Source organism: Crocodylus siamensis, chromosome 6 (assembly GCF_052110815.1).
Source record: "Crocodylus siamensis isolate JL-2025a chromosome 6, ASM5211081v1, whole genome shotgun sequence".
NCBI lineage: Eukaryota > Metazoa > Chordata > Crocodylia > Crocodylidae > Crocodylus > Crocodylus siamensis.
This window is the reverse complement of record NC_143400.1, coordinates 24,988,880-25,014,221: the sequence shown is the minus strand read 5'-3', so window position 1 is coordinate 25,014,221 and position 25,342 is coordinate 24,988,880. Positions and strand designations below refer to the sequence as shown.

Here is a 25,342-nt window from a genome sequence, read left to right as displayed (position 1 = left end):
CTTTCAAATGCTGGGTTCTTGTCTCTGTTCCTGGGTGAGGTCTGTGGTTCCTGGATGAATCGATGGAAGGTGATGGCCCAGTCATTACAGGCCTCTCAGTAGAGGCCTGCTACCATTGTATTTCAATCACCCCCAATCACTCTCATTCATCCGGGAAATAATTTACATGGGAGGGGTACGTGACTCATACAGTTGCAACACAGGGGATGCCCAGGCAGAGGACACAAGATGGAGACTTGAGATACAAACTGGAAACTTGACATGACTTTGGTTCACTTACAAACACAGGCCTAAACCATACAATATCCATATGAAACAATAAAAAGCAATACACAGATGATAATACTACAATGTACAACAGTAAAAATTAATACAAACCTAATAATAATACAATATAAAACAGCGGATATCCAAAACCAAAAACCTGCTACCAAAATAAAAATGTTAAAGCTTATCCTAAGTCTGAGCTTGCTTATGCTTGTCTATAGGGAGAGAAAGAAAAGCCAGAAATAATTGGGGAAGCCAAGGGAATGCATATCTATCATATCTATATCTATATTTATATATCTATAAAAAAAGAAAAGCTGAGGGTTTTACTACACTGCCATAGTTTACACAGGTGAGGAGACCATATTTCAGGATGTAGAAAGGAAGGACAATAAAGTTCTGTGACACCTTAAGCAAGGGGGCTGACCCTAGGAGAATGGTTATAAGGGTACTGTTACAAGTTGTCTTTAAAATATTTTAAATCTGTGGAATGTTATGCCATCAAAGTTAGACCTATTTCAGAGCAGTCACTGGTGAAGACATAATGTCGTGTCACACCTGCACACCTGTGACCTGTGCAGTGCAAATTTGAGCCAGGGTTTTTTTGGCCTCAGTGCTTGGACATGCACTTTGGTGTGGGGCAAACTGTGCCACTTGATGCAAAATAACCCTGGCTGGCTCCTCCTGGATCTGCAGCCAGGGGCAGCTAAAGCCTGGGGCCATCACCTGGGCTGTCCCCAGCAATATAAAAAGCTGCCCTGTCCTGGCTCCATCAGTCCAAAAAAATGCCCTGTCAAGTAGCTCAGGGCTACGCACTCTCAGGAGCTTCTGGGGCCTAGCCAATTGGTACCTGGGAACACTGCCCCTTGTGCCAACTGGACTGCTGAAGCAGCCCTGAGAGTTCCCTGCACCCTCTACCCACTGCAGCAGTCTGGCAGTGGGGGCTGCTTCCTGTCTGTGACCTGTTGTGCACCTGCCAGAGCCGGATAGGGGCTGCACAGCCAGTAGAGGCATCTGGCCCTCTGGGCCAGCTGGCAATAGGCTGTGGCTGCAGAGTTGGCCTTTGTGCAGCACTACTGGCATGTGTGCCCCTGCCCAGCCATCTGGGCAGCTTTGGCCTGGAAGACACTCTTAGTGAGGTGACCTGCTTTAAACTGTCAAACCATGTCCTCCTGGCCCCATTTGGCCAGGAGGTCAGCCACCTCCAGCTGGGTCCAAGGTGTGAGCTCTGAGCAGGCTCCTCTGCCTGGGTCCTGCCCCTTCTCTCCCTAGCAGGAATTCTGGTGGCTCCTATTTGGAAACTGAAAAATCCCCCATAAAAAATTCCCAAAGTCACTCTGTAAAAAAACCCTGAAATCCATGTTCCTCCACAATTAAAACAAAATATGACCACAGAGATAGAGAGACAGAGACAGAGAGACAGCAATCAGTTGGGCAATATTTTATTGTTATATCTACAGTGTTAAACAGTTTGGAAGCCTACCAACGTCTGTATCATCATAATAAAATGAATTCTAAATACCTATATGTTTTGCTGTTTGCTTTTGGTTTTTTTTACAGTTGAGCAGTTAGAGCTCCCCAGGACTCCTCCACTAACCAGGATGTGAGGACAGCTGCCCCTGCAGCCACATCTCCTGCCAGCAGGTCTGGTCCTATCTGGCATCTGGGCATGGAAGGTGTGTGCTGGGGGATGTGGGGTTTGCAGGAGGAGGGTGGGAAGGGGCTGGGGATGTGGTTGGCTGAGGGGGAATAGGGGCTGTGGGGTGTGTGGGTAGGTGTGGGTGGATCATGGGGGGACTGTGGGGGAGCTGCTCAGGAGGGGTAGGTCCCCTACCCCCTGCAGGGTACAGCCCACCCAAAGATCATGGACTTGCCCCCACAGGGGCTTAAGCCCCCCCAACTGGTGACTTGTGGCAGAGCCCCCCCTACACAGCGCGGGGCAGTGAGGACCAGCTCTGGCCAGCTGGCACCCATGCTGCCACTGCCCCACCACATGCTTGTGGCCAGGGTCAGCAGGGCGCCAGTGACCCAGACAGCAGCTGCTACTGGCAGTGGCTTCAAGGCTTCTTTTTTTTTTAAATTTTCAGGATGCTGGGGCTGGGTGGGGGAACAATTGGGGGGCTCCTGGGGCAGGTGGGGGATGGAGCTGGGCAGGGCAGTGATCAGGGGGCTGGAGGAGTGGGCAGGGGATGGGGCTGGGCGGGGCAGCGAATGGGGAGTGAGTAGAGTTGGTAGGAGTCCCTCTATTGTTCCCTTCCCCCTCCTCCTCCAGCCCTCCCACCCGCTACTTAATGGCAAGAAGCCAGGATCCAGCTCCCTGTGGCTGGCAGGGCCTCTCTGTGGTTCCCTGCAGCTTCAGCACTGGGATGAGAGCCAGCCATAGAAATGCTATGGCTGGCGACCACAGAGTCTCTGTGGAAGACTGAGCCTCTGGTTGCCTCAGTAAATAAACCTGCTTTTTCCGCTATTGTTTTTTTTTGACGACTGGATATGCAGAGGTCTAATTTTGCCCCCACACTGCAAATTTGCAGCACAGGGAACATTTTTTCATTCCCACGCATGCCTCTTGCAGGGTCTCAAAGGGGGTTAAGATGCTGCAAGAGGCATGTGTGCACTCGTCTGGATGCACCCAATGAGTGTTGAGAATTTGCTCATGGAGTAAAGGAGTAATAAGGGAGAAGAACAGTACATCCTGGGATGATGGAGGAATGAAAGTAGGGTCTTATCTCCCTGCAGCAGACAAACGATACCCTGAAACAACCTGGGTAAAATGGATCAAATATAAACTTCACCTGAAGTGGCATTACTTTAAAATGTTTAGACAGTACTTAGCATGGGTTAACACTCTTCAAGTAGGAAAATTCACCAGTTAATACATCTTTATCATGGTATAAAGGTAACCTATAACACCAACCTCACTGACCAAAGGTAGGAACAATGGCCGGAGTCCGTATATGCCCTTTTTGCTTAGAACAGGTGGGCCAAGTAAGTATGTCGGGACCAATCTGCAGGATGGATTGGAGCCTTTGCCCCAGGATCAGACCCGCATGCTAAAATCCCGACTGCACTTCCCCATATAGCCCTGCATGTCAGGATTGGAGTCCCAGAACCCCATGACACCTCCACCCAGTCCTGCTTGCTGGGATCAGGTCCCCAGGACCCTGCCAGGTTTGGAGCCCTGGACTGCATACCATATGCAACACAGCCTGTTCTTTGGAATCACCCCATGCCTCTTCATGGTTGCCATCCAGGCCACTTCCCTGCTCATCCTGGAACTTGCCCTCCACCCACCTCTGCCCAAACCAATGTACTTCTTCACTGCTTAACAGCAACAGAGCTTGTGTTCCTCGCTGCCATGGGTTTTGACTGGTGCATGGCCATCTGTCATCCCTTACACTATGCAGCCACTGAGGCAGAAGGCCACCTCTGTTTCTCCCCCAAAACTCTGTTCTGTGACAATTTGATTAAGATGGGCCCTGCAGAGGGCACAGACCTTACCCTATCTCTTTAGGTAATCTGAGCCAGATATATTCCTGAGGGAGGGGGAAACATGCTCACTTTGCCTCCGTGACTGGCATCACTTACCTGGGTGAGGGCTTGGGCTCTCTGGGGAGCTAGGAACAGCCAGTCTGCCCAGCAGCTAGTGATGCATTTCAAATTGATTGGCTGACAGCCAACAGGGGCTGGGTCCATTGGACCAGGTAAATGAGGTCAGAAGGGCTATATAAGTTAAAGACTGCCCAGGAGGAGGGGGAAGCAGCCATGATGAAGACTCAGAGAGAGAGAGAAAAGCTGAACCATCTAAAACTTGCTCTCTCTCTCAGAACTCATGATCAAGGAACTGCCTTCCTCCAGAGGGAATCTCCACCTGCCTCTGGATGATACTCGTAAGCTACCTGAGATCTAACTAGGTATATAGCTTGCAGTAACTCAGATGCGTAATCAAAGGCTACCGAGCCATGCCAGTTTGCTGCACGGGATTTCTCCGATATCGCTCTACCCTGTACCTTATTGCAACCCTACCCCTTGTAACCAATAACGTTCTCCTTTGTACCTAGCACGGGAGACTTATTAGGAGTGGGTCTAAATTATGCCTGGGGGTCCCTTTGGTTTGGTTGACTAAGGGAGACTACTACTTGTGCTTCTGACTGAGGGAAGCACCCCCAAGTGCTTGAAGTGAGTCAAGTACCCTCGAGGGCTATGAGGCCTGTGTTTTCCAGGGTGTGCAGTGCCAGAATCAATCTCATCTCTGGGTGATGGCAATGTTACCCAGCCATCATGACCAAGAGAGTCTGTCTTATATTAGCAGCCTGCATCTGGGCACTTGGTGCCATAACTTCCCTTGTGCACACGTTGCTTAAGTTGCCTCTAGATTTCTGTGTATCCAGCACTACTTCTATGAGATCCCAGCCCTGTTGGAATTCTCCTGCAGTTCAACTTACCTCAGTGAAGCACTGTCCTTCATGTCCAATATTTTCTTAGTCGTGATGAATTTCTTGTTGATCATTGTATCTTATGAAAATTCAGGGCTCAGAAGGAAAGCAAAGAACCTTCTCCACATGTTCCTCACATCTTGTTGTGGTTGGCCTCTACTACTCCTGCATCATCTACATCTCCATCCAGCCACCTTCCATCTTCCAGCTAGTCCCTGGAGAAGAGCAACATGGTGGCTATTATCTACATGCCTGTGATTCCTGTTCTGAATCCCCTGATCTACAAGCCTGAACAACAAGGAGGTCAAAGTGGCCTTCATCAAAATCCTTCCATTTTGCAAGAGAGATTCATTTTGGCAACAGTGAATTGGATTCCTTGTTACCTTATGACATTTCTTCTTTGCAATCCACATCTGATGTGAAATTCTGGGTCCACATCTGATGTGAAATATTGCAGCATCCTGGGCTTCAAAGCATATTAGTTGATACACCACTTAACACATTGTTGTTCCAGTGAAATACTAGAAATTTAGACGCTTTTCTGTCCCCTACTCATAATGAAGGAAGTGGATTTTTACCTATTATTTATCACTATTTTAATCCCTATTAACACTAATAATTCACGATGGCTTACATGGCATAAAAAAGCAGACAGTATAGCACATTCATCTTAATGTATGCCATTTAATTGGAGCTTTATCATTTTCTTCAATAAGTATGAAGAAAAGCTAACTACAGTAAAAGTTCTGTTATCCGGCATCCCCTGGAAATGGGGATGCCAGATAACAAAATATGCCGGTTAATTTGAGCGGCCTGGGCCACCACTTCTCCCGCCGTGTCTAGAACATCCCTCTGCCCCTCCTGTGGCATCGCCGCCCCTCCCACAGGCCCTGCAGGACAGGGAGGTGGGCCCCACACAGCCCTTCACAGCCTGTTATGCCCCTGGGCTGTGTGGGCTCGGCAGCTCAGGCTGCTTTGCCCCAGGTCACGGGGACTTGGAGAAACTGGAAGTGCCACGGTGAGCACTTTCGGTTTCACTTTAACTTACAAGCCAGCATGCCAGTTAATTGAGCATGCTGGCTTGTAAGATGCCAGTTACTGGAGCTTTTACTGTACCTAAACCAAACCAAGGGAAACCAAAATAAACCAAGCCAAAGCAACTGATCCCACCTCATGTGTTGCCCTTAATTTCCTCTTTTCTGTGAAACATTGTCTCTCAAAGCTTTATATCCACACATGTGACTTCCTTGCAGGGTTTAATGATATGGTAGTTGCTACCACAAGAATATCAGAAACTGGATTGTTCAAATGATATTCTGTTTCCAAAAGGAGACAAAATGTTAGAAGACCATGTTATACACTGTTATAAAACTATTGCATGCAGTTTTGGGCCCCCCATTACCAAAAGGATTTGGTCAAATTGGAGAGAGTCCAGCTGAGGGCAACACAAATGGTGAGGGGCCTGGGGCTTATGGGACTTATGAAGAGAGGCTGAGGGAACTGAGCTTATTTAGCTAAGAGAAGAGAAGACTTGGGGGGCGGGATATAATAGCAGCCTTCAACTACTTGAAGCATGGTTCCAAAGAGGATGGAGCTGGACTGTTCTCAGTGGGGGCAGATGACAGACCAAGGAGCAAGGGTCTCAAGTTTTAACGAGGCAAGTTTAGGTTAGATATTAGGGGAAAAAAACTTTATCACTAGCTAGGTAGTAAGACACTGGAAAAGGTTACCCAGAGATGTTGCGGAGTGTCCATCCTTGGAGTTTTTAAGACTCAGCTATACAAAGCCTTGGCCTGGATTATCCAATTGGGAATGGTCCTGCTTTGAGCAGGGAGTTGGACTAGACGACCTCCTGAGGTTCCTTCCACCCCTAATTTTCTATAATTCTATTATTCTAAAACCATTGTTTGCTATTACATTAAATAACATACAGTAGGCAGGGATTTCTGATAAATTATTGTTGACAATCTGTATCATTCATGCGCCATTAACCCTTTCACTTAACTATCAGGAAAGGAAGGATGCCATATTCCCTACAAACAAGACGGGGAGTTTTTCCCAGATGCAATATTTTTTTTGGTCTGAAGGTGCCCTTAAAGTGTTACAAAAGGTGCAACAAAACAGATGTAGCCAAAAAGAAATTTTTATTATTATTATATCTCACAAACAACCCTGACAAAAACATTGACAATATGAAGAACTTCCATTTGAAGCACTCAGTGTTACCGTTACACCTTCCAAGAGAGCACAATAAGGAATTAGCCCGTCCTCCAGTATCCCACAATTCTTTGCTTGCAACCAAGTGGAGTTTTGAGGATTCACCTTGTGACATACTTCAAACTCCACTCAGAGGTTACAGGCGTTGGCCAATATGTGACCTCACCAATTTACAGCCAGGTCTGAAGGTACACCACAGCCTCATTTTTTTCTGGACATTCACCCCAAGGACTCTTCCCCAACACTGACGTAACAGTGTGGAGGGCCCTTTAAACTATGTCCAACATGGCCTGTATCCAGAATGCAAGCACCACCATCCTCTGCTGTGTTTGCTAGGCAGTCAGCTAACTAGCAGTGGAAAGTGGCAATGACCTTGCAATCAGTGGATACATACACCCAGTGCTCACTGAGGCTAAGCCACTGTCCACACACAAAAGTGCTTGACAGGAATGCTGAGCTGAGGGCAATATACTGAAAGTGTGGGATAGAGATACCCATGCTATAAGAACACCAATTGTGTCTCGGGCTCTCAGAGGGTAAGCTACAGCTTTTAGGAGAAGCTGTCCCATATTCTGGCTAGGAATGAGATGACAGAGCCCCGATCACTTTTTGGAAGCAAAGTGAACCCTGAGACCACTGACAGTGGCTTGGGGTCTTATCAGGAAGAGGCCCTCCAGCTCCCACTGCTGTTATAAAACAAAGATCACCCACAAAAGGGTTGGGAAGCCTTTTAGGAGTCCATCCGTCTATTCAGGAGTGTTAATCACGTGGCTAATTAGCCATCTAAACATGACATCTGCCATGTCACTGACACTGACCATTCAAGCACACCCCAACAGACCAGCTTGTCCACGTCACTCCCCATAGCCCAATCACCTCACAGTCCCCTTGAGCCAAATGTCTTTTCCAAGTTACTGTTGTTTTTCTGTCACAATCCAAGAACACTTTCCCATCAACAGATGCTTGAGACAAGCTAAGCTTCTTCCCAGAACCCAGGATTAAGCCATGAGGAGATGCAAACACTACCCAACCATCTGGCAAGTTTCAGGGCCCCCGGCATGGTCTCAGTAAATCATGGTGTTCTTCCACCATACCCTCACACAGATGGGGGCAATATTGCCCTATGTTGTGAGCTAATGAGTACATAGGCAATCCTAAATGCCTCTAATGTCAGGGAGACATGTTTTCAGGGTGTTTGAGCTGGGTGGGGGCAGGTTTGCTTTGAATCGCTCAGGTTTCCAGTTTCTACCTGCTGATGGTGGACCAGAGCACCAGCCGGGGTCAGGGAGGATTCCCAACAATGGGAGAGGGTGGTAACAGTCAACATTATGTTCATCTGTGTTGGGCCTTGGCTTGGCATGTCTGCATGGGGTTGTCACCAGGATGATTGCCATACCCCCCAGCCATGACGATTGCATTAATGAGCTGTGCTAAAACAGGGGATGATTAAGCCAGGCTTTTAGAAGAAAGGGGAACTTTGTGAAAGTTATGCTGCTAATTCCAGAGCATTGTGGATTTCAATCACCCAACTTTTTTCAATACTGCAAAACCCGCACACAATCAGGAACTATGGTCAGCTGCTGTAATGGGAGGAAGAGTGGCCATGCTTCTTGAAATGAAAGATTGAGCTGGGTGGGATGTAAGTCAGCCCTTAGGTGTTTATTCCGATGTTACCTATTTCTCCTTCTCTTATGGCATTTACAAACAACTCCTATATCTATGTGTACTTCTTAGGACATCACAAACATGTACCTGAGCCCTCCCTCCTAGAAACCACTCACTCTTTCCCAACACCAGCTTTTCATTTATGCTGACAGTCCCACATGTCATCAGGGATGCCAGAACGGAGTTCCTAAAGACCCTCAATTTGGGGAGCTTGCCCAGCTGGTTAATGGCTTGGTAGGTAGGTAAACAGTCTTCAGTGTTCCATGGTGCTTTTAACTGACAGACATAGAGGACACAAAACAGAATGGACACGTGCCATTGATGGCCCTGATATAGTTCAGAGAACTTGTGCGGGCAAATCTGCAAATTACCTCCTATAGATTGTTTAGACAAAGAAACTGCTGTGCCAGTACCCTCTCAGTAGCGAGTCCCACATAACTAATCCTACTGTGGACTTTGGACATCATAAGAAAGCAGAGCTGGAAAGAATCTCACAAGGTCATCAACTCCAATCCTCACTATAAGGCCTTCCCAGCCAGGAAATTCTCAGAGGTGAAACTCAGAGGAGGGAAACCTTCCTGCACAGAGATGTGTTATTAATCAAGTGTGGTTCTCAGTAAGGTCTCAGTATTTTAATTGACTTCCTTTGGGTTTTTTTTTGGGGGGGGGGGGGGTTGTTTTTTGTTTTTACCCAGTGACACTCAAGCCTGCACTTGTGTAGAATAGAGTGAAATTGATGAACTACATTGGTTTATGCCAGTTCAAAGTCCAGACCATTTCAGATGTTACCATTTTAGGTGGCCTTTTTGTCAACTGACATTCATCTTTTCTCCAGTATGTTCTATGATTACTGGGTTGTTATGGGCACAGGATGATCAAAACTGACTTGCTTTACAGTGTTTCCACTAATAAAATGAAGGGTAACTTTCTGTGGCCCAGAAGCACTGCCTTACTTCTTTACTGGCCATTGAAATATTGGCGCCATTGAAAGTGCTCTCATAGGATCACAGGAAAATAAAACTGGAAGAGACCTCATAGGGGCACCTCATCTAGCTCACTGCTTAAAACAGAATCATCCCCAACTATACCATCTGAGACAAGAGTATGCCTAAGCTGCTCGTAAGAATTTCCAGGGATGGAACTTCCATGAATTCTCCAGGTACTCTGTGCAGATGATTGACCACCCTCAGTCACAAAGTTCCTTCTAATCTCCAACCTATCCTGAGCGTGGATATCCAGGCTGGCCTGAGGGCAAAGAAAAAAGCGTACTGGTGGTGGAAGCAGGGAGCAGGGACAAAGGAGGACTACACCTCCCTGACCTGAGCTTGTAGGGATTTAGTAAGGGAGGCTAAAGCAGCACTGGAGTTTAGATTAGCTTCTGGGATTAAGGATAACAAAAAGTACTTCTTCAAGTATATAGGTAGCAAGAAGAAGTCTCGGGGTAACATTGGACCCCTACGGGGCAGGCCGGGGCAGTTGGTGACAGATGCACGAGAGAAGGCAGAACTCTTTAACAAGTTCTTTGCCTCCGTGGTCCTGTCTGCTGACAATGGGGTGCTCTCGGGTGACAGCGTAGAGAGGCCCAGGAAGGATGCGAGTCCCCCGACTGTTAGTTCAGACGTGGTTAAGGATGACCTGGAGGACTTGGATGTATCCAAGTCGGTGGGCCTGGATGACCTTCATCCGCGGGTGCTGAGGGAATTGGCTAGTGTCATTGCAGAGCCATTGGCACGGCTGTTTGAGGACTCCTGGTGCTCAGGCCAAGTCCCTGAGGACTGGAAAAGGGCCAATGTGGTCCCTATTTTCAAGAAAGAGAGGAAGGAAGAGCCTGGAAACTACAGGCCAGTCAGCCTCACTTCTATCCTGGGGAAGATCTTTGAAAAAATTATCAAGGGCCGTATTTGTGACAGCCCTGCAGGGGATGTGATGTTGAGGGGTAACCAACATGGGTTTGTGCCAGGCTGATCCTGCCTGACTAACCTTGTCTCTTTCTATAACCAGGTAACAAGACGCTTAGATGTGAAGGAGGAAGTCGATGTCATCTTCTTGGACTTCCAGAAGGCCTTTGACACAGTGTCCCACCCAATCCTGGTGGGCAAGCTGAGGCACTGCGGCATTGACAAATGCACAGTCACCCGGGTGGCAAACTGGCTCCAGGGGCGCACCCATAGGGTGGGGGTGGATGGGTTGATGTTGACCTGGAAGGGTGTGGGCAGCAGAGTCCCCCAGGGCTCAGTCCTTGGGCTGGTGCTGTTCAACATCTTCATTAGCGACCTGAATGATGGTGTGGAGAGCACCCTGTTTAAGTTTGCTGATGACACCAAGCTGTGGGGTAAACTGAAGACACCGGCAGGCAGGGATCGCATCCAGGCAGACCTGGATAGGTTGGGGAAGTGGGCGGATCTGAACAGGATGCGGTTCAACAAGGACAAGTGCAGAGTGCTGCACCTGGGGAGAGGGAACCAGCATCCTGGTTATAGGGTAGGGGCTGACCCTCTCGGGATCTTGGAGTCATGATTGACTCCAGGATGAATATGAGTCACCAATGCAACGAAGCAATAGGCAGAGCCGACCACACCGTCCTGCATCAACAGAGGCATCACTAACAGGTCCAGAGAGGTCTTGCTCCCCCTCTATGTGGCGCTGGTCAGGCCACAGCTGGAGTACTGTGTCCGGTTCTGAGCGCCGCACTTCAAGAAGGACATGGAAAACCTGAAGAGGGTCCAGAGGAGGCCACTGATATGGCTGGGCACCTGTGTGGCCAACTCTATGAGGAGAGGCTGAGGGACCTGAATCTCTTCAGTCTCCGCAAGAGGAGACTGAGGGGGGATCTTGTGGCTGCCTACAACCTTATCAGGAGCCAGCAGCAGGGACTCGGGGACAGTCTGTTCCCCAGGGCCCCCCTTGGAGTCACCAGGAGCAATGGCCACTGGCTGAGGGAGGAGAGGTTTAGGTTGGATATTAGGAAGAACTACTTCACTGTATGGGTGGCCAGAGCCTGGAATAGGCTTCCCAGAGAGGTGGTGCTCTCACCTTCCCTGGAAATCTTCAAGAGGAGACTGGACAGGCACCTGGCTGGGGTCTTATGACCCCTCCCACCCCCAGTGCTCCTTCCTGCCCATGGCAGGGGGTCGGACTCGATGATCTGTCTAGGTCCCTTCCCACTCATTGATTCTATGACTCTATGATTCTGAATTTCCCCTGTTGTTGTTTGAGGCCATTGCTTCTAGTCCTGTCCCCTATCACCAAAAAGATCCACCCTCCCTATAATTGGCCTTCGAGTACTTGGAGACTCTTATCCAGCCCCTTCTCAGTTTTCTCTTCTCCAGACTGAAGCACCCAAGTTCTTTCAGCCTTTCCTTATAAGTCCTGCTTTCCAGGATTCTTATAATTTATTTTGTTACGCACTGGATTTTCCAAACTGTCCACATCCTTCTTTAAGGGTGGGGCCTCAAACTGGACACAGTACTCCAGGCAGGGCCTCATCAGTGCTGAGTAGAGCAGAAGACTCTCTTCCCTTGATTCGCAAGTCACACTCACGTTAATACAGCCAAGCTTGCTGCTGCCTGGCTTTCACCAAGAGCACACACTGTTCATATTTAGCTTTTGCTTCACTGTAGTCACTGCCTTTCCCTGAAACACTGCAGGCTAGCCAGTCACTCCCCAGTCTCTATCTGTGCATGCAGTTATTGCATCCCAATGGCAGGAGCTTTTTACTTGTCCTTGTTGAATTTCATCTGCTATTTGCAGAACATTTCTCCAGTCTATCCAGGTCATTCTGGGTATTAATCTTGCCTTTCAGTGTCTGCAACTCCACACAACTTGGTATCATTGACAGATTTGCTAAGCATGCCCCCAGTCCCATTGTCCCAATCCTTAATAAGATGTTAAACAATTCCTGATTCCAGACAAAGCCCTGAGGAATTCTCGACAACACCTTCATCAAGCCATTGTGGTATTCATTGAACATGATGATCCAACCAGTTTTGTAGACATCTGTAGTTCTTTACTTTATTAAGGAGAATGTTGTAGGAGACAGTGTCAAAAGTTTTGCTAAAATGAAGGTATATAACTTTGAATGTTCTCTCCCCTTCCACAGAGCCTGTCACTTTATCACAGAAGGAAGTCAGGTTTGTCAGTTATGACTTGGTCTTGGTGAATGTGTGCTGGCTGTTTCTCACCACCTTGTTCTCCTCAGCGTGCTTCAAAAAACTCTTTGAGGATCTGCCCCATGATTTTTACAAATATTGAGGCCTAACATACATAACTCAAAACTGAAATTCATCTCAAAGGGTCAAAGGTCACTCCAATAATACATCCTCACACTTTCATGACACATTTCTAGAGGTATTTTGTCAAATTAATGGAGTTTTTTTTAGCATTGTGACTTCCACGTGTCTTCTTTGGGGAGTTGTTTGAGAGTGAAATCTTCAACAGATCCATGAGGGATTGAAGCACTTTGTATGGAAGTTAAATTTGTGAAGATGTTTTCCAATCTAAAGATTCAAGTCAGTACTTAAATTATCATCTGGTTTATTCTAGAGAAGTAATCTGTGTGGATTCAGAGAGAGGTAAGGATTTTTTTAAAATTTATTCTATCTCTCCTTTCTGCATTTCTCTGTTGCTTCTTATTAAACAAATCGTTTTCACTGCTTTTGCCCCCCTAAGATCAAACCACCTTCCTGATTTTGCTTAAGGATGAACTCATAGAGAGAAAGCAAAGAATCTGTTATACTATTGAGGGTAGCTAGACTAACGATGGAATAAAGGTCTTTTCTTGTGTTTAGAGGGGGTGGGGGTGAAAATAATAGTTCAGGCTATTAATCTCTTTTGCTACGTTTCTAATCTGGGTGCCGATAACTAAGGGAATGGTAAGCGTACCTTATTTTTGTGTTTAATGTGTAATCATTACAGGAATTGTAGCTGTACATTCATTCTATGCCTGGCAGTAGTTTTGTCTCGAGAGACTGAATGGCTTTCTGCTTTGGAGAACATTTCCTTATTCTTAACTAAGAATTTAAATACTGATTTTTGAAGAAATAAATTAAGCTTTATGACATACTTTTAGGGTGGGAGCTTTAAAGATGTAAACGTGCACTGAACATCTAATTCCCACCATAAATTTAAAATCATATATACTGTTTTGACACTTTACATAATTCCACTCCTATATATTTTATTTGTTGCTGTATATATTCACTTGGTAGTTTCCTAAAATACATATTTGTGTAACTGAGTTCATGAAACTTAACCTGTTGTCTAATCTTAGATATGAGAAAAATCTGGCTTGAATTCATAGCCATCATCAGAGTTCCTATGAATAGCATTGTGGTGAGAACCCAAAGTCAAAGGAGGCACAATGCTGTAATCTGTCAATATTTTGGTATGTATGCCAAAAGATTCTGGAGATATGATCAGTAGCCACAAAAGTCTTCAATTAAATATCCAAAGGGATGCAAATGGTACCAGTAGTCAGTGCCATAGTAATGAAGTTTGGCACCTGGGGCAAAGCCTGCAGCAGCAGCCCACCCTCACCTCACACATTGATCTGGGAGGCACACGCACCCCCAAAATGAGCCACTCATGGCCCTGTCCTGCACCCCACCTTGGCTGGGCAGCATCTGTTGGCGCCCCTTCACTTCAGCACCCAAGGCGGTCACCCCACTCACCCCCCACTTGTTAGGTACTGCCAATGGTAAAATGGACTTGTTCTAGGAAAATCTCCTGAAAATTTAGAAATCCCGGCCCTGAGGCTTTTGCTGTTTTCATCCCTTTTTTTGTTTGTTTGTTTTTGTTTTTTGCATGACACTACATCTCTAACTCCATTGGACACAACAGAGGGAGAGCAAGTTCAACAGAAGCAGTAAAGTGGTATTAAGAGGAGAGAGATCTAAAGACAATGAGAGGAGAGACAATAATATCTGTAATCCTGCAGAAGGTATGTGTGAAAAGGTGGAAACATGTTTATTCAAATTATATGGCTCGATTTTTCTTGAGCAGTTAGCTGTGTTAGACTCAAGTCAGGTGGAAGGCAGAGTAGATTTGCACCTTATAAATTAAATCAGAAATGTCTAGCATCAGCTTTTCTAAGCAGATGGCTTACTTCATGAGCTGTTCTACTTCCTGTAGTCCTTTCACAGCATTTGATGAAGTACACCCTCATTTTAGGAAACCTTATTATTCTTTTATATAGCTCATACTAAGTATTGCTTTGTCCTGAGCAGCCGCACTATAATAACCATTCATGCTTTTGTAGACTGTTATCAAATCCTCCCTCAGTCCTTTCTTATCCAGACTAGCCCTTTCAACATTACGAAAAGGATGGAGATGGCCGATTCTCCATGGCCACAGGTGACAGGACTAGGAGCAATGACCCCAGGCAGTGGCAGTGGAAACTGAGTTTGAAGACTATGAGGAGCTTTCTGGCTATGAGGGTGGTTAAGAACTGGAACAGACTACCTGGAGAAGTTGTGGAATCCCCATCCTTTAAAAAATTTTATAATAATGTTTTACCATGTCTGTCAGTCTTTCTGTATGTGTATGGATAGTCTACCTAGTTCCATTTCTTGAGAGTTAGCTGCAATCGATTACATATTCCCTTTCCTTCTTGTAGAAGGAGTGCCCTAGTGAATGGAACCCAGTAACAACACCAGGGTGTCTGAGTTCATCGTGGAGGGGCTCTTTGGTTTTCCCCATCTCCATGGTCTGTTCTTCGGAGTCATCCTGTGCCTCTTCATGGCTGCCATCCAAGGCAATTCTCTGATCATCCTGGCTATTGTCTTTCACCCACCTTTGCACAAACCCATGTACTTCTTCATTGCTAACCTGGCTGTACTGGACATTTTCTGCACCTCCTCTGTTCTGCCCAAAATGATGCAGTACCTGATCCTTGGGAAGAAATCCATCTCTTTTAATGACTGCTTGGCTCAGCTTTTTTCCTTTACTTTCTCGGCAGCAACAGAGCTTGTGCTCCTCAGCACCATGGCCATCTGCCATCCCTTACACTATGTAACCATCATGACAAAGAGAGTGTGTATTATATTAGCAGTCTGTACCTGGGCACTTGGAGCCATAAATTCCTTTGTGCACACGTTGCTCATGCTGCCTCTAGATTTCTGTGGGCCCAACTTCATCCAGCACTTCTTCTGTGAGATCCAGTCCCTGCTGGCATTGTCCTGCAGCTCAACTTACCTCAACCAAGTCATGGCCTTTGTGGCCAATATTTTCCTAGCCATGCTGAATTTCTTTCTAATCACCATGTCCTACGGCTTCATCATGAGAAGCATCCTAAAAATTCAGAGCTCAGAAGGGAAGCAAAGAGCCTTCTCCACATGTTCCTCACATCTTGTTGTGGTTGGTCTCTACTACTCCACTATCATCTACACCTACATCCGGCCACCTTCCAGCTCCTCCCTGGAGAATGACAAGATGGTGGCTATTCTCTACACACTTGTGACTCCTGTGCTGAATCCTCTGATCTACAGCCTGCGCAACAAGGAGGTTAAAGTTGCTTTCAGGAAAGTCCTTGCTGTCTGCAAGAGAAATTCATCTTGACAAAAGTGAACCTGATATCTTGTAATCTGACGACATCTTTTCTGGGTGCACAACTGATGTGAAATATTTGGTTATCCTTGGCTTTAATACACACTGGTTAACACGCATTTTTATATTAACAATTTTTTTCCTTGTTAACTCCTAGTGGCCAGTTTCTGCTTCTCCTGGTAAGCATATTAGTGGTCTTTGTGCTCCTTAGTGCGATTTTATTTTAACTTGCTTGAGTTTGTGAGAAAAGATGATTCAAAAGGTGACTGTGTCAGCCTTCCTCTTGCTGCTTTGGTTTGGTTTGGTTTGGTTTTTTTGTGACTCATTATTAAGAATGACAGAATGGTATATTAAGGAACTAGAAATGGGTTTCCCGGATTTGAAAAGGGTTGAATAGAAGTACTGTTAGATACCTAACATGCAGAATAGTATCTGTCTCTAGGTTCAGAGCACAAAGATAGAAGTGTAGTGTAGTGCAGCAGTTTAAACCACTTGTGTATTGTGCCCCCAATAACATTAATTGTTCATGACATCATACCGTGTCGTATTATGGATAGAATAGGGCACACTGAGTGTGCCTACAAGTCCAATTAATGCAAAGCCATAAACTCTGATATGCCCAGCACTACAGCACATTGAAGCGGGTCAGAGCAGCTCCTCCTGGCAGAGGGACATGGGGGTCAGCTTGCCACCTGGGGCAGCTCTGATCTGGTTCTATGTGCTGCAGAAGGGCTGCCTGGGACACAAGGGTGCTCAAGTGACGGGCTAGCCAGTAGGCTGCCCTCTCACTTAAGCACCCTCATGCCCCAGCCAACCTTGTCAGTGTCTACATAAGCTTTGCTGCGGAGTAAATAACTGTCATTGGATAATACTTTTGTTTACAAGGAGTGACTTTTGGTGGAGTCAATTAGTGTACTCGTTCTGAATAACACTGCATGTGTAGCTGCTGAGCCTTTTTCTGTAGAGATAATTAGACTTACTGAGCATGTCCACACGTGTAGGCACATCTGCTAGCAGCAGCTCAAATAGAAGCAGTGCAAATTTGAGCCAGGGCTTTTTTGCCTCAGTGCCTGGACATGCACTTTGCTGTGGGGCAAACTGTGCCACTTGGGGCAAAATAACCTTGCCTGGCTCCTCCCAGATATGCAGCCAGGGGGAGCTAGAGCCTGTGGTGAGTACCTGTGCTGGCCCAGCAGTACAAAAAGATGCCTTGGCAAGTAACTCAAGGCTACTCACTCTCAGGAACTTCTGGGGCCCTGCCAATTCATACCTGGGGACACTACCCCTTGTGCCAGCTGGACTGCTGAAGCAGCCCTAAGAGTTGCCTTCACCCTCTACCCACTGCAGTGGTCTAGCAGTGGGGGCTGCTGCCTGGCTGTAATCTGCTGCCACCTGCAACAGCGTGTGGCCCCAAGGCTGCGCAGCTGCCAGACCTGGATGGGTACTGCATGGCCATTAGAGGGATCTGCACCTCTGGGCCAGCTGGTAGTGGGCTGTGGCTGCACAGTTGGCCTTTGTGTGGTATTACTTCCATGTGTGCCACCACCTGACCCTCTGGGCAGCTATCACCCAAAAGATGTTCTCAGTGTGGTGGCATGCTTTGAACTGTCAAAGCATGTCTTCCTGGCCCCAAGTGGTCAGAAGGTCAGCTACAGCTCTGAGCAGGCTCCTCTGGCTGGGTCCTTCCACTTGCCTCACTAGCAGGAATTCTGCTGTTTCCTATTTAAAAACTGAAACATCCCTGATAAAAAAGTCCCAAAGTCAATCTTTAAAATATCCCCAAATCCGTGTTCTTTCACAATTAAAAAAAAGAGACCACTACAGAGAGAAAGAGAAATCAAATCAGTTGCACAATGTTTTCTTGATATATTTATAATTTTAAAGTGATTTGGAAGCCTACCAGTGCCTCTATCATCATAATAAAATACATTTGAAATATCTATACAGTTTGGCATTGACTTTTGGCTTTTTTTGTCATAGAAAAATCAGAGCTGCCCCTACCCACTTTGCTCACCAGGATGTGCGGCACTGAGCAGCACTAATATGCCAGTGCCCTGCCCCTGCCCTTCCGCCTCACTCTCAACCCATAACTTGCCCCACACCTCAGTCCCCTCACTCCTGACCCACAGGGCCAGGTATGTGGCTGGGGGGTTTGTGGGAGGACAGTGGGAGTGGGAGGGCATATAGGGGAGCTGCTCAGGAGGGGTGGGTCCTCTACCCTCTGCAGGGGGCAGCCCCCTTCACAGGTCACAGACCGCCCCCCCCACAGGGCCAAAGCCCCCCAACATGTTCCCACAACTCCTCAACAGGGGCCAAAGTCCCCCAACAGTGGCCACAGACCCCCAACAGGAGTTACAGTCCCCACAATAGGGGCCCACAGCTCTTCAACAGGTTTATTAAGGGGAAAAAGGGGCCCTACAAAAAAATTAAACACTGCCCACACAGGGGTCTAGGTATAACAGGGCTATGGCCCACAAGCCCTGCCCTAACAGTCTGAAAAACAACACCAGCTAGTACAACAACAACCCTCTTAGACCTCTGCCAGTACTCCAGGAAGGGGCAAAGAGTATAACAGTGTGAGGACTAAACGGATGCCCTCAACACTGCAGAGCACCACCTGGATGGTCCAATGTGCCTAGAAGGTGAGTACTGACCGCTGGAAGACCACATGTTCAAATTCCAGTGTCAGGCATGCCAAAAACTGTAAGAGCCACAGGACATCATCTGAGCTGGCCCTGGCAATCCAGTTCCTGTTGCTTTTGAGGGTGGCAATCTTAGCCTGGATGAGTAAGAAGTTGGCCAGACAGATGATGCATCCATTGGCTGCCAAGTAGGGGAGGAAGAACAAGTAAATGGTCTCTGAGAAAGCCAAGTCTAGTATCTCAATTAAGGCGCTGAGGGCTGCAAATATTAGTGACAGCTGGGGACATTTGAGAAAGGCATGATGAAGACCCTCCTCCACTCCCCCTGGACAAAAGGGGAAGGCTTCTGATGCAGCTGGGTCTATGTGGCAGACAAGTTGCAGTGGCCAATATCCCATGTAGCAACTGCCACTGGAGATCACCAGTCTTTTTGGAGATGAGGGGCTTATAAAGCGTGCACCATGTGGGGTGCCCTGGCGTGAGGGCTGATACTACCAAGTGGCAAGGACTTGGGGATGGCAAATGCGAATCACCCAAAGATACAGGGCCTTCTTGGGGAGTGCATCAAAGCGGATGCTGCTGCCTCTGCCAGGAGGCATGGAAAGTGCCAAAAAGGTGCCGGGGCTACCACTCAGGTCACTGTCCACAACTGAGACAATGGGCAGTGGTGGAAAAGTATCACTCAGATCATCCCCAGTGGCGGGGGTGGGGGGAGGTTTTCTGTGCCTGGAGTTGGTCCTCTGGGGCAGTGGCCCCATCTTCTGGGAGAGTGACTCACATGTCCCCAAGGAAGCGGGAGGCACAGTGGACTGAGCACATGCCCAATCAGGCAGCAAGAGCCTCAGCTGACAACCAGTCTGACTGAGTCATGTCAAGGAGGTGTCCCAACTGGATGGTATGTGACCGGAGGAGGGAGTCAACAAGCCTGCTAGCAGCAAGGCTTGGTAGCCTGCACTGTAGGGTTGGGTTATGGACCAGGGGCTCTTGCAGTAACTGCAGAAACCACAGATACCTGGCTTGGGGCAGGAGGCAGAAGGCAGATCACCAGCACCGTGCCATGATTTGATAGAAGGGCTGGAGGATGCCCCAGCCTAGGAGGGTGGGGTCCAGAAGGAAAAGCTCCCAGTAGAAACCAAGGCCATCCACCCAATGCAAAATCAAATTAGCTAGCTGCTGCCAGGGGAGGGGGTCCTCACAGTAGAGGAGCCTTTGGAGGATCTGCAGGTGGAAAGCTGCAACCCTGCCCACCAGGTCAACTAAACCCTTGCCCCCCTTGGCCACTGGCAAATAAAGAATGACTCTGGGCAGCCAGTGACACCTGTCCCAAAAGAAGTCCACAAGAAGTCTCTGAAGCTTCTCAAGCAGGTCCAGCAGGGGGTCCAACACAGTGCACTGGTGCCACAACTTCACAGCTGTCAGGTTATTAACTATGAGGCCCCACTCATGGTAGGAAAGGTTGGGAAGATGCCAGGGCTCAGTAGCAAGGTCTTCCCAGTTCCATGCCAAGAAAACCAATGGCCTGAGGAACACTCCCAGGGCCTCGAGGCTCTCCCGACACCAGGTAGGACCCCTGGACAAGTCAGGGGGCAGGGGGTTGACCCAAGGACTGAGAAGGAGCATGTCACTCTTGCTCCAGGTCACATGAGCTGAAGAGGCATGCTCATAGGCTTGTTGACAGGTGACCAAGGACTGGACGTCACTCTGGGTGCTAATGAGGACAGTCACATCATCTACATATGCTGTCAGCCTGACCAATGGGCAACCCACTGAGACAGAGGCAGATGGAAGAGTTAGTCCGGTCAGATGCCACTGCAGTGCATGGACCAGGGGCATGATGGACAAGGTGTACACCATTCCCAACAGAGGACAGCCCTGGCAGATGCCCCGGCAGGATAGGAACAGGGCACAGAGTGTGCCATTCACATTCAGGAGGTTCAAAATGTCCCAATACAGGACCCAGAGGGCAGAGGTGAAGATGGGCTCAAAGCTGAAGGCCTCATGGGTCTGAAACAGGTAGTCATGGTCAACCCAATTGAAGGCTTTCTCTTGGTCCAAGAAGACAGGCCCAATTGTAAGACTAAAGAGGTCTGCAGCTGTCAGCAGATACTGAAGCAGGAACAGATTGCCCTAGATGATTCTGCCCGGCATGGAGTAGCTCTGCTCAGGGCTGATGATGGAAGTCCCAAGCTGAGGTCCCCGACAGCATCCATGACTTCCTCCAAAGACAGTTCTTGTTCAAGATGGTCAGTCTCTCATGAGCAAAGCCTAGGGAGGCTGTCATATAAGCATCTAGCAGACTCTGGGCAAATTGGTTTATCTGCAAACAGTTCCTGGTAGAAGGCAATGGCATGGAATCAAATCTCAACAGAATCTGTGAATGTTTGGCCACCTGAGGTCTTAAGATGGTCAAGACCTTCTGTGTGGCTTGTTGGTTCTCAAAGCTGAAGAAGTGAGTTGGGGCATCTGTCTCTGCCAGTTCTTGTCACCGGACCCTCGCAACCCGGGCTGCACTCTCTGCCAGCTGCCACAGATGTTGCTTGCAGAGCTTAAGACTCTCAAGCAGCCCAGAATCACCACCAGCATCAGGCAGGGCCACCACAAGCTGTGCCACATCCTCCTTCAACTCCCGAACATGGCAGAGAACCTCGCTTATTGCCAACTGCATGCACTGCTGACAGAAAGCTCTAATATGCACATTTCCCACATCCCACCACTGCCTCCAAGAGGGGAAGGTGGCTCTTGTGGCCTCCCATGTTTGCCAGAAGTGAGCAAAACAGTCATGGAAGTGAGCATCCTGCAAGAGACTAGCATTGAGGCACTGGTAGGGTGCCTGGGAATGCATCCTGCCAGGAAGGCTCAGTGCACAAGCAACCACACTGATATTATAGTCCTGCCAGGGTAATGTGGCTGATGCTGCACAGCACTAGGTGGTGCCTGGTGACATACAAGTAGTCAAGGTGTGCCATGGAGAGCCCACTGGCAGTTGCCTTCAGCCAGGTATACTGCCTTGCATCAACATGGACATGACACCAAACAACAACAATGTCCACTGCCTCCAAAACGGTCCACAGCTTCCAGGCCAAAGATGGATCGGGCTCTGGCCCATTCCAGTCAGGACATGCATTGACCATGCAATTAAAGTCCCCGCCCAGGGTCATCACCATCATTAGCACTCTGTAAAAAGTCAGCCAGGGCCCCGAGGAAGGTGGCTCATTCTCGTCCAGCAATGAATGCATAGAAGCGCTTGTTCCATGGGCAGGGGTGTGAAAGGAGTGGATCATGGCTCTGCCTTTAGCCCTGGCTCCACGTTGTCACTGCCTCATGATCCTTATCCCAATGCCTGGCTCTCGCCCCACCTACCTGCCCAGCTTCCAGATGTCACTCCCCACTCACCCATGGCCCCGTCCCATTGTCCCAGCCACACACCTTTCCTGCACAGGTCCCAGAGAGTCTTCACAGAGACTTCAGCATCGTGAGGCTGTGGTAACATGGAGCCAAGTCCTGGTGCAGAGCTATGATCTGCTCCCCACATGCCCCTGCCCATGGAACTGGTGTCTACTGCAGTGACATGAGGGGAGCAGATCATATCTCTGCCATGGGCCCTGACCCTGTTTTGTCACTGCCCCACAATCCTGGCCCCTGTCTTCCCATCCTACTCCCAGATACCCCTTGCAAGGCACACTAAGAAATTTGGTCGTCACACCAGATGACAAAGCTAACCTATTCAACAACTTCTTTGCCTCCATTTTCCTGAGCAGGGACCAGATCAGCCCCCACACTGGGCCCCCCTCAGGCTCGAGCAAAGGCTCCCCTAGGCCATGGGTCAGGCAGGATCTAGTCAGGGAACTTCTGAAGGGACTGGATGTATTTAAATCAGCTGGTCCGGACAATCTCCACCCCAGGGTGCTGAGGGAATTAGCTGAGGTCATTGCAGGACCCCGGCACGGCTGTACGAGCACTTGTGGTGCTCTGGTGTGGTGCCAGAGGACTGGAAGAGGGCCAATGTAGTTCCCATTTTCAAAAAAGGGAGGAAGGAGGACCCAGGGAACAGTTAGTCTTACCTCAATCCTGGGGAAGCTTTTTGAGAGAATTATTCTGGCACATGTCCATGAGGGGCCAGCGGAGGAGATTATGCTTAGGGGCAACCAACACGGGTTCATTAGAGGCAGGTCCTGTCAGACTAACCTGGTGGCCTTCTACGACCAGGTCACAAATCCTTAGATGCGGAGGTGGCAGTGGACATAGTCTTTCTGGACTTTTGAAAGGCCTTTGACACTGTCTCTCACGCCGTTCTCATTAAGAAACTGGGGGACTGTGGTGTCGGCACCTATACAGTCAAATGGGTTGCCAACTGGCTGGAGGGCCGCACCCAGAGAGTGGTGGTGGATGGGTCATTTTCGACCTGGAGGGATGTGGGCAGCGGGGTTCTGCAGGGCTTGGTCCTCGGGCCTGCACTGTTCAACAACTTCATCGATGACTTGGACAAGAAAATAAAGAACACCCTGTTCAAATTCCTGATGACCCTGTTCAAATTTGCTGATGTGGGTGGATGTGGGCACATTAGAAGGAAGGAATAGGCTACAATCAGACCTAGACAGACTACAGGGGTGGGCAGATGAGAATAGGATGGGATTCAACACTGACAAGTGCAAGGTATTGCTCCTGGGGAGGAAGCACCAGCACCATACCTACAGGCTGGGGAACTCCCTACTCATCAGTGCAGAGGCGGAAAGGATGTTGGAATCATCATTGATGCCAAGACGAACATGGGCCGACAGTGTGGGGATGCAGTCAGGAAGGCCAACCGCACCTTGTCATGCATCCACAGATGCATCTCAAGCAGGTCCAAGGAGGTGATCCTCCCCCTCTATGCGGCACTGGTCAGGGCCGCAGCTGGAGTACTGCATCCACTTCTGGGCTCCACACTTCAAGAGGGATGTGGACAACATGGAGAGGGTCCAGAAGAGGGTCACTTGCATGATCAGGGGGCAGCAGGGCAGGCCTTACAAGGACAGGCTACAGGACCTGAACCTCTTCAGCCTCCACAAGAGATGGCTGAGGGGGATCTAGTGGCCTGTTACAAACTAGACAGAGGGGACCAGCAGGCATTGGGAGAGCCCTTGTTCCCCCAAGCACTACCAGGAGTGACTAGAAATAATGGTCACAAGCTGGCAGAGGGTAAATTCAAATTCAGACATCAGGAGGTGCTACTTCCCTGTCAGGGTACATAGGATCGGGAGCCAACTTCCAAGAGAAGTGGTGCTGGCTCCTACCCTGGGGGGCTTTAAGACAAGGCTTGACAATCACCTTGCTGGGGTCATTAGATCCCAGTACTCTTTCCTGCCATGGCAGGGGGTTGGACTCGATGATCTGCTCTGGTCCCTTCCAACCCTACTAACTAGGAAACTATGAAACCACTTCCCTCCCACCTGTGGCCCCATCCTGGCCACCTGGCTGAGCATGAGGGCCACTCAGAGAGTTTTGGTGAGTGGCTTGGTTTGAGCACAAGTGCTGACCTAACCTGTGATAGCCCTGTAAAGCTTCCTAAGTAGCCCTTTGGCCAAAATAATTATCCACCCCTGCCTTAAACCATTCTTCTACACCAGGCTAGTTGTTTACTTTACTATTTTTGCTGCCAGTCGCACTCAGCCTGTGGTATCTGACCTAATTCAGGAAGACTGAAGTAAAAAAGACACTAAATACTGTGTTTACATGAACCCAAGGTGAGGGGGGGGGTGTCCCACCCCACTCTCCATACAACACGGCGGGGTGGGGGACACCTTAGATTCAAGTATTGTCTGGGGCAGGAGGTTCTGGTTATATCTTCAGCAACTGAACCATGGAAGACCGTGAAGTGCAGGTAACAGGGAGTGCCGGGGAGATCTTTCAGGTCAAGCATGAGGTAGACTGCACAGTGAGCAGCCTGGGGAAGAGTGGGGGAGATCATGGAATGTGAGGTAGAGCAGGGTGGGGACCATGTGGCACTGGGTAGGTAGAGCATGGGGAAGTTTGTGCAGTGCAAAAGGGAATGCAGGGGAGATTGTGGGGTTTCAGGCAAAGGAAGTGAAAGGGAGATTGCAGGGTGCATGGAGAGGTCAAGAGTGGGGGAGATCATGCAGCGTGTGGGAAGGGGGAACTCAGGGGACACCATGCCTTATGGGGTGAGGAGATTGGGTGGCAGGGGGGCAGGTGTGTTGGGGAATAGCATAGTGTGGAGCGGTGAGCACAGGGGATAATGTGAGGTATGCAGCTCATGGGGAGTACAGAGGATATCAGGTGGTATGGGATGGGTGCAAGCACAGCATAGACTGGACAATGTATGGCCCAAGAGGGAGCATGGATAGGGTCACACGGAGCACGCGGACAATGCAGGGGAGGCTGTGTCATGCAGGCTGAAAGGAATGAGAGGGAGATTGCACAGTGTGGAGGGGAGGCTGGAGGGAGAGAGATTGCACTGTGTCAGGTGAGGGGAGTGAAGAGAAGATTGCATGGTGTGTGTGTATTGTGGGGGTTAATGCAAGAAAGATCATGTGAAAGACCGTGAGGGCCCATGGGAGTGCCTGAGAGATTTCCCAG

General features: G+C 48.7%; 1 protein-coding gene and 1 pseudogene across 1 annotated transcript; both read left to right on the top strand.

Moving 5' to 3' along the window:
* The first annotated feature begins 4,545 nt into the window (after positions 1-4,545).
* On the top strand, positions 4,546-5,066 carry LOC149861804 (olfactory receptor 13A1-like; annotated as a pseudogene).
* A 10,146-nt stretch (positions 5,067-15,212) lies between these two features.
* Positions 15,213-16,136, top strand: LOC149861803 (olfactory receptor 13G1-like). Its single transcript, XM_090053815.1, has one exon. The coding sequence runs from the start codon at positions 15,213-15,215 to the stop codon at positions 16,134-16,136; it is 924 nt and encodes a 307-aa protein (XP_089909941.1).
* Positions 16,137-25,342: the final 9,206 nt, after the last annotated feature.

Coding starts and splice junctions, on each gene's coding strand:
- LOC149861803 (XM_090053815.1), top strand. CDS start 15,213: ATGGAACCCAGTAACAACACCAGGGTGTCTGAGTTCATCGTGGAGGGG.